We start from the raw sequence: 16,393 nt of genomic DNA on the forward strand, positions 1-16,393 counted from the left end.
TTCAACGAGTGAGCCTTAAAGGAGAAAGGTCTCTTCCCAAGGGAGGAGCAGGGGGATTAGTTTAGAGGTGGTATTAGGACAAATAAGGACACCTACCTTAAATTACATTAGGTGACAGAGAATCTGAACGTTAGATTTATTTGGATGCAAGAAAAAAAATGTTTAAATCGATCCACGTAAGTAGTCTTAAAGTTCATGTAATGTGTGTGTTCTGAGAAAATGGTATGGATTTATTTTTTTAAATATTTATTTTTGTTGGAGAGTCATTTACAGAGAGAAAAGGAGACACAGAGAAAAAGATCTTTTGTCCATGGGTTCACTCCTCAAGTGACTGCAACAGCTGGAGCTGAGACAGTTCAAAGCCATGAGCCAAGACTTTCTTTGGGGTCTCCCAAACAGGTGCAGCATCCCAAGGTCTTCAGCTGCCCTCTACTGCTTTCCCAGGCCATAAGCGGAGAGCTGGATGGGAAGTGGAACAGCCTGGACATGAACCGGCACCCATATGGGATCTTGGTATGCGCAAGGCAAGAATTAAACCACCGAGCCATTACGCCAGGCCCAACATTGTGTATTCAACATACTTTGCACCAAAAGAGACAACTAGTTTAGCTCTGTTTTTTTCCACAAACATGTTGAAGTCCTTGCATAAACATCTTAAGAAAGCTGCAGGGGAAGTGGTTCTCTCAGAGACCAGCCAGTTTGCAGTTGACTCTGGTTTTCAATCCAGATGCGTGTAGAATCAGCTTGGGAGTATTTTAAAAACTACCAGTGCCTGCAGTTGTCCTGGAATAGCCCCCATTGTCAGTATTTCCTAAAAGTGACTGGTGATTCTAATGCATCGATGGTTGAAAATTACTGAGAGGTTCAAGGAATGTTTGGATGATGCTGAGGAGCTAAGGGTATTTGGCTGATCCAAGTCCAGGGGGGTTCTGCACGAAAGAAAAGGAGAAGGTTGGGTTATGGAATAATTTGTTCTCTTTTCTGAATAGCATCTACTGTTATTTTGTAAGCAGTTTCTGGAATCTTCCAGCTGTTGAATGTGTCTGTTTTATTTGTAAAAATGTATCTTCAAGAATTATGGGAGAGAGAATGTGTGTTCTTGTTCTAAATTTTTATCAAGTGCAAACTATTCCTTTGTAATTACATTTAATATAAATTGCCTGAGAAAGGGAGGACTTGTTACACCCTGAAGGAGTTTTTCTTTATATCTTCAAGGCTGTTCCTACTTGATATTTTATTCATTCCGGCTTTTTTTTTTCTCCTCACAATGGCACCTTCAGTAGTTTTATCTTTGGTACACATAGTGTACCTCCTTTTACATTGTTTCCTCTACATTTTATCTTTTCTCTTTCTGATCAGTACTTTCATTTTCCTTTTTAAAAAAACGTATTCTGTGAAGATAGAAACAGCAGGAAATGCAAAGGACAAAAAGACAAAGGCATAGAAACAGATTTCTACTTCCTTAGTTTGGGATAGAAAGTCTTGAGTGGTGTGAAGTCCCTCAGTTCCAGGTAACCCAGGGACAAGTTGATCATCCTAGACTAGGAATAGGAAACCTTTTCTTCTTCTTCTTCTTCTTCTTCTTCTTCTTCCTCTTCTTCTTCCTCTTCTTCTTCCTCTTCTTCTTCCTCTTCTTCTTCTTCTTCTTCTTCCAAATGCCATTTGGGTATTTATAACATTTTTGAGGGGCTATACAAACTATCACCTTAAGAATTATCCTGTATGAATCTTTTGAATTTAAAGTCCTGCCTGTAGATGCTCTGGTAGGCTCCGACCCAGTGATTTTGCAGGCCTGCTTATAGAGGCCATGGATCAGTCCCTGGCTTAGAGCAGCAGAAGTGTTGAATAACTGTATACACAACCTGCCACTTGCCCTTTGAGGAGTTTGTGGTTTTCAGGGTCATGTGAAAGCAACTTATATAACAAAACAGAAGAAGAATATTAAAAAATACGTTGGTTTCTTAGATCACCGAATCCAAGCAGTTATGCAGATGACAACTATAGGGCATCAAAAAAGAGGGGACAGAAAATTAGAGTCCTAGGTAATGCATCTAATTCTGCTATTCTCCAATTTGCTTATATTGAACAAGGCATGCCCAAGTATAGGTCACCATGTTGCTTTTGTACGTTTATTCAAGATATAATAGCTTTCACTTGAGAAAATGAGGTATAGATGCTTCTTACAGAATATATTGAACCAATCCCACTGGCCTTTCAGTAGTTTGCAAATTTAATACGTTCATATGAGCAAACTGGCTCACTTGCATTACTCCATTCACGTTTTAGATACTCTCACTGCATGATCAAGATGTGAAGTGATAGGAATAGAGGCTTCCTGCATTGCCACCTGAGAGAGAGAAATCAGAAGGCAGAAAAACCATGATGTTAGGGGTGTGTCACATCAGCAAGTCTGTCCGGGAAGTCTGATTGACATTTTTCATTGGTCCTATGAATGCTCATTTCCTTAAGGTTTCATCTCTGTAGCACTCCTTCCCCCACTGTGCTCAATCCCTTCGTCTTATACGTGTGCTTCTGACATTAGAAGTTTTGAATATGTATGATCCAGACCTGCTTCTAGTAACCTGAGACATCAGGGATCTGCCCCAGCTGTAGGCAACTCCCTAGGTTGCCTTGTACCTAGATGAGTGTTATACTGCTGGTAGAAAAGCAGCCAATAGCTGATGGGCATTCTGGGCCTGTGTTAATGTGTTAACTATACTCAATACAAGTGTACCAGCATAGTTGGCTTTTTTTGTTTGTTTGTTTGTTTGTTTGTTTAAGATATGTGGGAGGGGCCGGCAGCCCCGCTGGAAGATGACCCCAGGACCCAGTGCCCATTCTGGCAGCAGGGCTGTGGATTACCTAGGGAAGAGGGTTTGGGGATATGTGAGAGTGGGGTCTGCCAAGGGAGTACTTTACAGATGCAGAATGACTTCTGGGGGCTCCCATGGACCAGGCTACTGTACTCACAAGTAAATGCAGGAGTTGAGACCAGATGATTTAGAAAGGGGAAACCAGAGGGCATGTCTGTATCAGACCAATGCACTTGCCTATGTGGAAGGCTGGGGAAGGGCTAGGTGGCATTGCCCTCCATCCGCCAGCACACACAAAAGCTAGCATTAGAGGGCCTGCCTACCGGGGTTTAGACCACAGTACCTGCCAGTGAAGGCAAGGCAAGGGATGGGCTGTGATTGAGAGCAAACTATGCTGGGCAGGGGCCTAGCACCTACCAGCACACATGAGATAGGGCATTGAGGCCTGCCTGGTGGGGGAACTTGGGGAACTCCTGCTGGTGAGCTCCAGAGTCTGGGCTGGGGATGGGCCAGTCCAGGCAGGGCTGTACCACTCTTCAGCATGACACCAACTGACATGAGAGAACCAGGGGGCAGATTCTGTAGGAGATAAATTGGCTCACCATTGTGCATCTGCAGCATCCACTGGTTTGTGTGAGAGCTGGGGGTAGTGATGAGCTAAGCTAGGCAGGACCAAGGAACTCATCAACACTCACAGGAACTGGATTTGGGAGCAGGCTGGGCTGACCCAGGCTGTAGCGCCTGCAGACACACCTGAGAATTGGGACAGGCTGGGCTGCAACACCTGCCAGCATATTGCAAAGGCCTGATTGGCGGCAGACTATGCTGGGCAGGGGCCTAGCACCTACCAGCACACATGAGATGGGGCATGGGAGTGGGGCTGTACCACTCTTCAGCATGTGTGTGGGCTGGCTCGGGTAGGGGGAAGGGTAGGCTGGGCTGGGCTGGGCTGGGCTGGCCTGAGCTGGGCCAGGCCAAACCCTACCATTCATTCGCACGTACAGGAGATAGGATGGGGTATGGGCTGCCCTAGTTAGGCTGTTTCACCCGTGGATTCACATGAGAGCCAAAGATGGGAGCAGGCTAGGCAAGGCTAGGCCATAGCACCCACTGGCAAGAGTTGGGACTGGGGGCAAGTTTGGCCAGGCCAGGCCAGGCTGCAGCATCCGCTGGCAGGTGCTAAGACTTTGGGCAGGCCAAGCCAAGTTAGTCAGAGCACATAGGTAATGTGCAAGATCTGGGCTGTGAGCAGGACTAGTAGGGGAACTAAGGAGGCTCCCCTGCTACGCTACAGTCACCACTGGGGATTACAAGAGCCAGGGCTTGGGTATATCAAGCTGAATATTGCTGCAGTACCCCTTGGCATGTGTGTGGGATGGGTGTAGAAGTGGGCCTGACTGAGCTAGGGCCTAGCACCTGCTGGTGGTGCTTATAAGAGCCAGAGTAGTATGGAATAGGCTAGAATATGTTGTGGCACCTGCTGGTCCACAAGAAAGCTGGATTTTGGGGTGGGCCAGATTGAACTGGGCTGTAACATTTGCGAGTAAGAGCGAGAATAGGCATGGCTTGTCAGGCAAGACCATGGTACCAGCCAGTAAGTGCCAGGACTGGGGAAATACCATATCAGGCTGGGCTGAGTACCCACCAGCGTGCATAAGAACTGTCTGGCAGCTGGTCTGATAGGGGAACTTAGGGAACTGCTCTGTTAGGCCGCAATTCCTACTGGTGAAACCAGTAGGACAGCTCAGGCCATGCCAGGCTGCAGTACCTGTTGGCATACATGTGGGCCAAGTCTTGGGTCAAGCCATACTGGACCAGTCTGCAGCACCTGCTGACAGGTGTGAGAGCCAAGATAGGGTGCAGGCCAGACTGAGTTGGGCCATGACACTAACCAGTTCACATGAGGGCTGGGACTGGGGGCTGACTGAGCAGAGCTAGGCTGCTGAACCCACCAGTGAATGCTGAGGCAAGGTGAGGTGGGCTGCAGCACCCACTGACACACACAAGACTCAAGGTTGGGGGTGAGCCTGATAGGGGAACTTCAGGGACTTTCCTACTAAGCTGCTGCCCCCACTGGTGAGTGTGAGAGCTGAGACTAGGGGCAGCCGAGGCTGAGCAGGGCTGCAACGCCTTTCAACCCACATGTGAGCTGGGTTTGGGGGAGAGCCAGGCTAGCTGAGATTACCTCATCCACTGACACATGCAAAAGCCAGAATAAGTGTGAGCCAGCTGGGCTTTTCTGCAAAATCTACTGGCAAGTGCTGAGACTGGGTGCAAGTCATGCCAGGCTGGACTGTAGTACCCCCTTTGAAGCACAAGATCCAGGCTGAGAGTGGGCCTAGTAAGGGAACTGTGGGTATTCTTGTGCTAGGCTGCGGCTTGTGCTGGTGAACATGAGAGCCAGGGCTTGGGGCAGGCTGGGATGGCCAGTGCAACAGCACCTGTCAGCAGAAATGTGTGCTGGGTCTGGGGTTTGGTCAGGATGAGCTTAGCAGCAGCACTCATGGGTGTATATGAGAGCCAGGTGGAATGTAGGAAGGGCCAAGATAGACTGCTGCACATGTGCAGGAATTGGGGCTGGGGCGGGCCTAGTGGAAGTTATTGGTGGTCTCCCCAACCAGGCTGCAGTTCCTGTTGGTGTGTTACTGTAAGGGTTTGTGGCAGATTGATTCAGGGTAGGCTGCAGCACCCATTAGTTGGCATGGGAGATGGAGATGGGGGCTTAACTGACAAGGCAGCTTCATTTGTTGTTACATTTGTAGGCTGATGCGGTTGACAGACTGAATTCAACCCTCATTAGCTTGTGCACATGAGAGTCAGGTCAGGTCTGAGGTCACTGCAGGCGAGGCTTCTCGAGTGGTCTCCATCTAGATTGCTGGACTCAAATTCTGACCACAGGAAAAATCATAGGATATGTGGTCCAACCTTGGAGTACATGTGTCAGGACTGGGCTTCCTCAGTTACTGATGTCTGTGTAGTGGACAGCATTCCCAGATGTACACAGGGGACATAACAGCCAGCTCATCTAGGCCAGCAGAATACATGGAGTGTCTTGTCAGAAGATAGAGAACAGAGAGGTTGAATAGCTCTCCTGGCCAAGCTTTGCAGCAGATGCACTAAGGTGGACTTTGTCAACCAATAGGCCTTGGAAAGATTATCTCAACCCTGGAGCAATGAAGCCAACTAAGTCTCTGAAATATCAAAACCACTCAATGTAACAATCTCGGAACATTCTTCCCGGCTCAGGGACTTCTGATATAACATCAGATAACCATCCAACATCCATAGGTGCTGATGTAATTTGGCAGCAAGAAGCAGGCCCCTCCTCTTCCCCCATCCCTGTAGATACAGGCGAAAAAGAAAACAATTAGAAGAATTTGTCCCACCCTCCTTCCTCCATACCTCAACCTTCCCCACCCTAATCTGTGACCTGCCTCGGCATACATCCTTCTCAATTATGTGAACACCATTGAAAACAAAATAATACAAAATAAGATAAAAGTCAGGGGTCTGATCCCAGGAAAGCATTGGATCTGTAAACATGTGTATGGATTTTGATTCTTTTAAGGTGGCTGCAAAATTCGCATCCAGGGCGACTGGACCAGAGAGCGACGCTTTGAAATTCCTGATGAGGAACACTGTCTGAAGTTTCTCTCAGAAGTCCTTGCTGCTCAGGAAGGTAACTCAAAACTCAGCAGTTTCCTTTCTACCATTTCAGTGGAAGTGAAATTCTGACATGCTGATACAGAGGCAAGTGGCTAAAACAGAGTTCCTCACCCTGTGCGCTAGATGGCTGATAAGGACAGGTTAGGGAACAAGTCTGTCCAGCTTCACAGACACTGATTCCGTTGGTTGGCTGGCGGAATCTCCAGTGTCTTGGCAGGCATAGCTTCCCGCTGAGTGTAATCTCCCTTCTGCCCCCAGGTGACTTCAGCACTGCCCTCATTTCCTTAGTCTCTTCCATTATGGTCAAGAATGGTGATAACTCCTGCATGTGAGGAGTGTTGACTGAATGGATTTAGGTTATGATAAATTCCATTCAATGACAGGTTCTCTAGTTTCTGATCATAAAACCCTTACCTCTCCAGCTCAGTCACAACTACTTGTTCCGGAGCAGAAAGACTCATCCAGCTGGTACCAGAAATTAGACACTAAGGACAAACCTTCTGCTTTTACAGGTACAGAAAAAACTCAATTCCCCACTCCCTCCTATCCCTGGCTACTATGGTGATTGCAGAGTCAGTAGATTTTTATCAGGCCAGGTGAGATGATGTGTGGATTGAAGTCACTGTCACACAGATGCCCACTGACTAGTGTTTACTCTTAATCCTTTCTGTATTACGGCAGCACTCAAGAGCCAGCTTAGTAAACTAATGGGAAAAAAAAGTATAGGTTTGAGGGCCAGATGACCTGAGTTTGAATCTCAGATCTGGGACTTGCTAGTTATATGACCTTGGGCAGTTTATTTAGTCACTTTGGATTTCCATTTCTTGTTCTATAACTTAAGATTTTTTTTAATAGCACCTATCTCATGGAGTTTTCTGTTGGCTAAGGGAGATAATGATCTAATACTTCATTGTCAATGAAGACTTTGTGTTGTCTTCAATAAATGTTACCTATTTTTATTCAGGTTCCACTTCAATGTAAACCTCTTGGGGTCTGATGAGTGGATCAGTGCTTCAGGGATGCCTGCTTTTTTATCCCCCAGCCTGAATGATTATTGCCATTTTGGTACCTTTCTGTTTAGTAATGCCACCAGTCAAATCATAAGCAGATCAAAGGCCTGTCTACCTTGGATATGTTGAATGCTAGTTTTTCCCCCTTTAACTTTGGGTTCTGTGTCCTTCAGGTTTTCTTGGATTTGAGGATAACTTTTCAACAATGAATTTGGACAAGAAAATAAATGCACAAAATCAACCTTTGGGGACTCATCGGGAACCCCCACCCCCACCCCCTCCTGGGAATAGAATGTAAGTCCTTTGTTGAAACATGTATCTCTGTAGGAGACTTAAATTTCAGGCAATTTTACTTTTGAATTTCTCATTAATTTTTGAAGGCTTCCACGTGAAAAAGACACTGCTAACAAAGAACAACCCAAAGTAACCAACACCATGAGGAAACTCTTTGTACCGAGTAACCAGTCCCGGGAGGGCATCATCAAACACATTCTGACAAAGCGAGAAAAAGAATATGTCAACATTCAGAATTTCAGGTTTGTTTCTCTTCTGTGTACTAATGCTTTCTGTAACATGGTAGCGCTTCCGGAGTCAGCTTAGCAAAGTAATTAAAAAACAAAAGTATATTTAGTTAGTAGGGGGTGGGGATAGACATTTGGCCTTGTGGTTAAGGTATCTTCATCCCATATCAGAGTATTGGGTTCAGTGCCAGCTCCTGACTTCAGGTTCCTGCTAATACTGGCCCTGGGAGGCAGCAGTGATGGCTCAAGTGATTGGGTTCCCAACTTTGGCCCAGGCCTAGTCTAGAGATGCTGCAGGCATTGGAAGAGTGGGCCAGTGGATGGGAGTGTTCTCTTGGTCTGTCTCGCTCAATTTCTCTGCCTCTGAAATAAACTTTTTAAGATTTCTAAATTATTTTAGAATGGTTATGTAGTTTTATTTATTCGAAATAAAAATACAAAGAGAGTTCCCCTCCACTGGTTCACTCCTCAAATTCCCACAGTGATTAGAACAGGTCCAGGTTGAAGTCAGGAGCCATGAATTCAATGCATATCTCCCATATGAGTAGCAGAGACCCAACCACTTGAGACATTACTGCTACTTAACCAGAGTTCAGGTAGGCAGGATGCTAGAATCTGGAGCCAGAGCTGGGAGTCAGACTCTGGCGCTCTGATAAGGGAGATGGATATCTTAACTGCTGGGTCAAATGCCTGCCCCCAAAATTGGCCTTTTGGTATTTAAATTATGGACTTTGTTAAGAGTCAAAGCATGATAAAAGGGAATGGTCATCATATTCAAACCCCTATCTCTATGCTGGTCAGTAACATACATATACAAAATAATGCAGATACTAGAATTTCTCTTGGATTTTCTAACTACTACTAATACCATGTCTCCTAATATTTCTATCCACTCTTAGGGAACCAAATCAAGCTCACATATTCTAGAGAATTATCCCCTAGCACATTTCATAAGCAAGTGTGTCTATCTATCTGGCCTGCTGAATTTTTTTTCCAGCCAATATTGGAAAGTTAAAGCCCACCATTACCACTAGATCTTAACTTACTTACTTTGGTAAGTTAACTAAATGAAAGTTGCACCCCACCCCCTCTTGATCGAGAGGTCTATCTTGAAGTTTCTTCTGTATTATTTTTCATTTCATCTCTACTTGTCAATGCTGTCTTTTCTAGACCTGGTGTGTTGTGGTATACTCGGGGTGGGGGTGTGATGTGGCATGGCATGTATTCCCCAGTGTGCAAAGCAGCAACACTTTCCTTGTTACTTGTGTACAGGATGTACTCTTCTAGTCCAAGGTTACAGTCCTATCTTCTGTGCCATCATGCCTTGTGTGTTCTAATTTTGTCATAACTACATCTCGGTGCTGAGCCCTCTGGTTCCCCACACTCACGGTGCTCAGATTTGTGTGAAAACAGTTAAGACAGTCATGAGTTCTCCCTTCTGCTTTCCTCCTCAATGCCATATCTACCTCACCAGAATTTTTCTACGGAGATGTCCTTAGAATCCTCTGGAAAGTAAGTTTTTGGATTCAACTACAGCTTGGAATACAACAACAATGCGTATTAGACTAGCTTGCAGCATGAATACTCTTCTTTTTCATCCCTAAGTTTTGCCTTCAAGTAGGAATTTGGGTGAAGTTTAATGGAAAGCAAACAGTGTAAAACAATCTACTCTCTGACTTCTAAATAGTCTTGGTTCCTTTCTGTAGGTTCACTTTATGTAAAATTTGAAGAAAATAAGTCCAGTGACTATGTTCTAGATGCAAGAGGTTTTTCTAATGTGTGCAGCAAAATATTTTGATGAATTGTGTTAGATGATGCAAACATGCCCTTGTATAGAGGTGACAAGAGACAGCTTTTGTTTGTTCACTTGTGATCTTTGTTTTCAAATTACTTTCTGGTGTTATACATTAGATTTTTTGTTGGAACTTGGAATGTGAATGGCCAGTCTCCAGATAGCGGGTTAGAGCCTTGGCTGACCTGTGATCCGAATCCTCCTGATATCTACTGCATTGGGTAAAGAACACTTCTGGAATGTCCTTTGACTGTATGGTTGGTGTACATGACATTTTACCTTTTTTTTAATTGGTAAAAATGTGTGATAGGCCATATGTGTGGATTGCCTGGTGGATCAAACTTGTGAGTTCAGAAAGAAATAGATACTGGAAATGGTATAAGGAAGCAACTAGTTTTCTCAAAACCCCTAGAAAATGAAATTCTGCATAGAAACTGAGAGTTGTTGGTTCTGACAGTGAATGTTCCTTGAATATAAATGCAGAGCTGTGCTTTTATTCCTTGTGAGAAATATTTTTGGTTTATTTTTTGCATAGCCTATGGCTATTTACTGTTGGGGAGTCTTTAGAAAGAAAGCTACTTGTCCTTATTGATAACTGCAAATAGGACAGGAGGTAGCCACATCTAACTGTGGGGTATGTACAGATCTCATATCCTTCCTTTCTCAGATTCCAAGAGCTGGACTTGAGCACAGAAGCCTTTTTCTACTTTGAATCTGTAAAGGAACAAGAGTGGTCCATTGCTGTGGAGAGGGGTTTGAATTCCAAAGCCAAGTATAAAAGAGTAAGCCACATTTATGTATCCTTTTAGTATATGACTCAACAGAACTCATTGGGAGTTTTTGCATAATCTAGAACTTGTTCCAAAAGAGTGGTTTAAGTGAATCGTTGCCTCTGTATAGTACTGAGATAGGGCAGACTAATCCATCATAATTATTTCCTAGGAAAAAAAATTCCCCTAAACTTTCTAATCTTTTATAACTCAGAATAATTATATATATGCTGACTGATTTGTATGGTACATTGAAATTGTCCATTGACACGATCAGAATTGCAGGATTCAAGGAATGCAATATGAAGCATGTGGGTACATAGAATGTGCTTTGGAAGCAGAGCAACAAGTATTACAGCGTACACATGTATTGAAACATCACTTGCTACCCATGTGTACATGTGCATAGCTTTTATGTTTTGATTTTTTTAAAACAAAAAGCATTAATGAAATTTAAAGAAGTTCTGAACTCAAGTGTAAGTAAAGAATAATGTTGAATTTAACGAGCTAGGTCAATTTTTTTGCTTTTTAGAAAGCATTCTGTAGAGACATTTAGCAGCCAGAATTACATTCATTACAGCTATCATACTAAATTCTTTAAAGGAAGTAATTGAGTGATTCTAGTCTATATCTGCTAACTATATGTACATCATAAAATCCTTGAAGTCATTATTCCTGTTATTCCTCTCTGAATAATTGAAGTAAAAAGGGATTGTTTTTTTTCTACAAGTTTGAATTTCTTAGAAAATTAGAAATGAGAAACTTGGAATAAACTAGTATAGTGGCTTTATCTTTGTTGTGAACTATTAATGCTTTCATTCCTGGTATGCTGAAAAATGATTGAAAGATTTTATCTCGAGTTGAGTGTACCCATTTTCCCTCAAGAATTTTAACTTTTTAAAAAATGTGGTTTTTTTTGACAGACAGTGAGATAGAAAGAGTACTCCCATCTATTCATTCATTCCCCATATGCCCACAATGGTCTTGAGTCCCGGGCTGAAGACCAAGAGCCAAGGACTTGGGCCTGGCGTTGTAACCTAGTGGCTAAATTCCTCACCTTGCATGCACCAGGATCCCATATGGACACTGGTTTGTATTCTGGCTGCTCCACTTCCCATCCAGCTCCCTGCCTGTGGCCTGGAAAAGCAGTAGAGGATGGTCCAAAGCTTTGGGACCCTGCATCCACGTGGGAGACCCGGAGGAAGCCCCTGGTTTCAAATCAGATCAGCTCTAACTGTTATGACCACTTGGGGAGTGAACCAGCAGACGGAAGAGCTTTCTGTCTCTTCTCTGTAAATCTGACTTTCTAATAAAAAAATAAATGAATCTTAACACAAAAAAAGCCAAGGACTGGATCCAGGTTTTCCACATAGATTAATTATGCGACAATTATCTAAACACTTAACTCGTTCCTGCTACCTCCCAGGGTCTCCATTAGCAGGAAGTTGGTATCAAAAGTGGAGCTGGGCATCAAGCCTAAGCAGTATGGCCATGGGTGTCTCAACTGCTAGGCCAAAGACCCAGTCCAAGGTTTTTTACTCAGAATGATCAAAGCCAGTCTAAAACTTCCCCAGGAATTTTGGTTTGTAACTTACAGAATCCGCTAACAAATCAGAGGATTTGGATGCATTCAAATCTAGTCAGAGGATTTGGGCACATCAGCTTCAATATGTCATATTGATGGAAAACTAGTTGTAGGAAAGTAGCTGCATGACAGAGTGATATTAACCTTAGGCTTTTCTAATTCCCTGGAACTCATAGATTCAACTAGTTCGCCTTGTTGGGATGATGCTCCTTATATTTGCCAGAAAGGATCAGTGTCGATATATCCGTGATGTTGCTACAGAAACAGTTGGGACTGGAATCATGGGGAAAATGGTGAGATACTTTGTAAATGAGCTTGATGATCATTTATATCCGTGTGAATGAAGTTCAGTCACTCGTTGAGTTGACTAACTGAGCATTCTTGTTAACAGGGAAACAAAGGTGGGGTAGCTGTGAGATTTGTATTTCACAATACTACCTTTTGCATTGTCAATTCCCACCTGGCTGCCCACGTGGAAGACTTTGAGAGAAGGAATCAAGATTATAAGGACATCTGTGCCAGAATGAGTTTTGTGGTTCCTAATCAGAGCCTCCCACAGCTGAACATCATGAAACATGAGTGAGTGGTTAAGTCTCCCTTGGTCTTTGACTAGTTGGTACAAGAAGAATTCAATGTGAGGAGAAGGTATAAAACTGTGAAGAGTGAAGGAGTACCATTTAGGAATCAGAATCACAAAGCAGAGGCATTTTGAGACAGAGAGCAAATTTGACATCAACAAAAAGTTGAGCGAAAAAAAACAAGTTAAGTGTATTAGTGGACCAGCTAGAGTAATGGTGATGGGGTCTATCAGTTGCACGCAGGCAGGCAGTCTTCTTTCTTTCTTTACTTCTTTCTCTCTCTCTCTCTCTCTCTCTCTCTCTTTCTTCGTTCCTTCCTTCCATCCATCCATCCATCCATCCATCTTTAAAGACTATTTATTTGAAACTCAGAGGGACAAGTGTTGTGGTAGAACAAGTTAAGCTGCTGTGTGCAACACCTGCATCCCATGTGGGTGTCAGTTAGAGATGTGGATGCCCCACTACAGGTTCAGTTCCATCTCAGTGCACTTGGGAAAGCAGCAGAGGATTGGACCCCTGTGCTCATGTGGAAAACCTAGAAGAATCTCTGGGCTCCTGACCTTGGACTGGCACAGTCTTGGCCTTTGCAGCTATTTAAGGAGTGAATCAATGGATGGAGGATCTCTCTCTCTCCCCCCCCCCCCTTTCTCTATAATTCTGCCTTAGAAAATGAAATTCATCCTCCATCTTCTGCTTTCAGAAAGCAACTTTCCTTGCTATGCCACAACACTGGCCCTGTAGTAAGTTTAATTTTATCATTATGAAATTGAAATGTTTGTTGTAAATATAATAAAAGATAAAGATTAAAAATCCCTAATTTATTTTTAAAGTTTACTGAACATATTTTTAAAAGATGTATTTATTTGAAAGGCAGGATCACATAGACAGAGGGAAAGACAGAGATCTATCTGCTGCTTCACCCCCAGATGGCCTCAATGGCCTCAGGCTGAACTCAGGAGCCAGGAGCTCCTTCCAGGTCTCCCATGTGAGTACAAGTGCCTGAGCACTTGGGCCATCTTCTGCTGCTTTCCCAGGTGCATTATCAGGGAGCTAGATCTGAAGCAGAGCAGCTGGTACACGAACTGGCAGTCATATGGGAATGCCAGTGTCACAGGTCATAGCTATCCATTGTTGGCCCCTAGAATCCCTCTTTTCTCAGCCTCTCCTCTCCTCAAATTCTGTACAAAAGAAATCATCCTCAGTGGTCAGTGTGTGACCTTCTTGGTCTGTATGTGCTATCCACGATTACAGCCAGGAGCCACATTGAAGATTGGGCATTTAACAGTGCAAGTTCAAGTGAAGCTATGCAGTAGGTATAAACTGTCAGATACTTAGGAGAAAATTTAAACTGTCTCAATTTTTAAATATTGATCACCTGTTGGAATAATAATTTATTTTTGTATCTTGCATTAATATGAAGCTTTTACTTTTACTGGAATTTTTTTTTTAACTTTTAAAAAATATTTGTAAGGCAGAGTGGCAGAGAGGAAGAAGGAGAGAAGGAGAAAGACAGAGTCTTCTATCTGATGGTTCACTCTCCATGTGAATACAACATTCAGGACTGAGCTAGGCCAGTAACTCCATCTTGATCTCCTATTTGAGTGCAGAGACCCATGCACTTGGTTTAGCCTGCGCTGCCTTCCCAGGTACATTAGCAGGAAGTTATATTGGAAAAAAATGGCCCAGGCCTCAAATTGGTACTCTGATATGGGTTGCTGGCATCACAAATCGTGGCTTAGCATGTAATGCTAACCTCAATTCTTTCACATTTTAAATGCAGCTGCCAGAGAATTTAAAACTATATTATGACATGCATCATATTTCTGTTCTAGACTTTCTCTGCACATATAAACACATACATACTTGTTGTATAAGACCACGTTATTCTATTTAATGTATATCTTTTTTTGAAGCCACTGCATCCAGGTCTATCTACATTGTTCTTTTTGATGGCTGTGATTATTTCAAAAAGGAGTAGCAGAAAGAGGTCAGTGAAGAATGGGACTTAATGTGGATACAAGCAGAAATAATTGAGGAGTGGATTGGGTAGTGGGAGGAAATAATTAGCTGTAAAGAAATTACAGCTGGTTGTTGAGATTTTGAGACATTATTTTGAAATAATGGTTTGAGATGGGACTTAATGGAAAAGCAGAGGATTATTAAGGGGTATTACAATCAATAGAGAGCAAGGTAATTGTAGGGTAAAGTAGTGATACTGACCTGTTTCACAGTGGTGAAGTCAAAGCCATGAACTTTGTGACCATGAAATGCCTTGAAATTCCATGAATTTACTCAACTCCAGGACTCCTTGAGTCTCCTTCAAGGTGATCCATTGAGTGATCTCTCAAGAGAATCTACTTTGATGTGTTAATTTCAAGGTCTCCTTTTGTGGGATTTTCAACTTATGTGGAGGCCAGTTGTTGTCATTAGGACCAAGGAGCCCCTAGCAAGCCAGGTACCCTCCTGGCCTGGATCTTGGGCTGCAACTCATGGGTAGGGATAGACCTGTTGTCTACACTGCAGAGTCCTGGGCCTGCTTTTCCTGGTGGGCCGTGCCTGGGAGTGCTGTCAACACAGACGTTAGTGGCAAGCCTGCAAAACCTCAGGACTCAGAGAGGCAGAAAATGTTCAGATTCTCTTTCCCTAGAGACCTGCCAAGCAGCCAGGCAGAATTTTGAAGCTATTCCAGCAGAGAAATTGCATACTTCTCAAATCATTAACTCCTTGACTTCTGAAACCCACAAATATGCTGTGTTTCCCTGCTTTTGTTGCCAGTGTATGGAGTGCCTGTTTTCTTACCTATTTTGAAATCCTTTGTCCCTCTTAGGTGTGGATAGTTAATTATGCCCAAAGGATTAGATATGGCTTTAAACAGCTTGCCAGAGAGTGATAAGTGAATCCCATAATCTGACCATTGTCTTCCCGCATTCTTCTCTGATTAATTCTTATGCTAATAGTGGCTCCTTCTGTTCATGTACTTCTTGATCCTCAGTGTGGTCATTTGGCTGGGAGACTTGAACTATAGACTTTGCATGCCTGATGCCAATGAGGTAAAAAATCTTATTAAAAAGAATGACCTTCAGAAGCTCCTGAAATTCGACCAGGTAAGTAAAGTTTTGTTCTATTGCAACTTTTCTACGTGACAGATAAGACTGCAAGGGTTCAATGGGAGCCACGGGAATCGTGGCTTACTCTAGGAAGAGATGTGGAAGTCTTCCTGTCTACGGAGACCACTAAGACGACTGATGTGCTGTGAATCCCTATGAGGGTCCTAGTGCCTGTATAGTTAAGTGTTTCGGTGGGAGGAGGGGAAGTATAACTCGTGATAAAGAGTAACATTATTCAGTAAGTTTTTATCAAGATGAAATCTCAGAGATTTGCTTGCATAGCTGACTTGGAGAATGGGTGAGGTTAATTGGAGAATACTTCCTGGCGGAAGTGAGCCTTCAGCGCTGTTGATGTGGTTTGGCAGCTGGAACAGGGGAAACTGTTCTGTGATTACTTGGAAGGCTGAGCAACAGCTTGGAGGTAAAAGAGGGAAGCCCTGTGAGAGGGACTGGGAGACAGAGAATTGAGTAGGCTATGGTCTAGTGAGAACTGATGGCTAAGTCTAACTGAGCCAGTCTGGAGAGGTGGATGTTGAAGTCAGTGGAAAAGG

General features: G+C 43.5%; 1 protein-coding gene across 3 annotated transcripts in view; it reads left to right on the forward strand.

Moving 5' to 3' along the window:
- The window catches only part of OCRL (OCRL inositol polyphosphate-5-phosphatase), a 72,401-nt gene that overhangs the window by 30,234 nt on the left and 25,774 nt on the right, over positions 1-16,393 (forward strand). For all 3 annotated transcript variants that reach the window (XM_058658318.1, XM_058658316.1, XM_058658317.1), the window contains 9 exons: positions 6,382-6,492; positions 6,902-6,991; positions 7,663-7,783; positions 7,870-8,025; positions 9,922-10,023; positions 10,470-10,584; positions 12,334-12,450; positions 12,549-12,736; positions 15,728-15,839. In XM_058658318.1, the coding sequence (XP_058514301.1) occupies positions 7,695-7,783; positions 7,870-8,025; positions 9,922-10,023; positions 10,470-10,584; positions 12,334-12,450; positions 12,549-12,736; positions 15,728-15,839 (879 nt within the window). In that variant the 5' untranslated portion in view covers positions 6,382-6,492; positions 6,902-6,991; positions 7,663-7,694. The remainder of the gene's footprint in view (positions 1-6,381; positions 6,493-6,901; positions 6,992-7,662; positions 7,784-7,869; positions 8,026-9,921; positions 10,024-10,469; positions 10,585-12,333; positions 12,451-12,548; positions 12,737-15,727; positions 15,840-16,393) is intronic.

Source organism: Ochotona princeps, chromosome X (assembly GCF_030435755.1).
Source record: "Ochotona princeps isolate mOchPri1 chromosome X, mOchPri1.hap1, whole genome shotgun sequence".
Classification (NCBI taxonomy): domain Eukaryota; kingdom Metazoa; phylum Chordata; class Mammalia; order Lagomorpha; family Ochotonidae; genus Ochotona; species Ochotona princeps.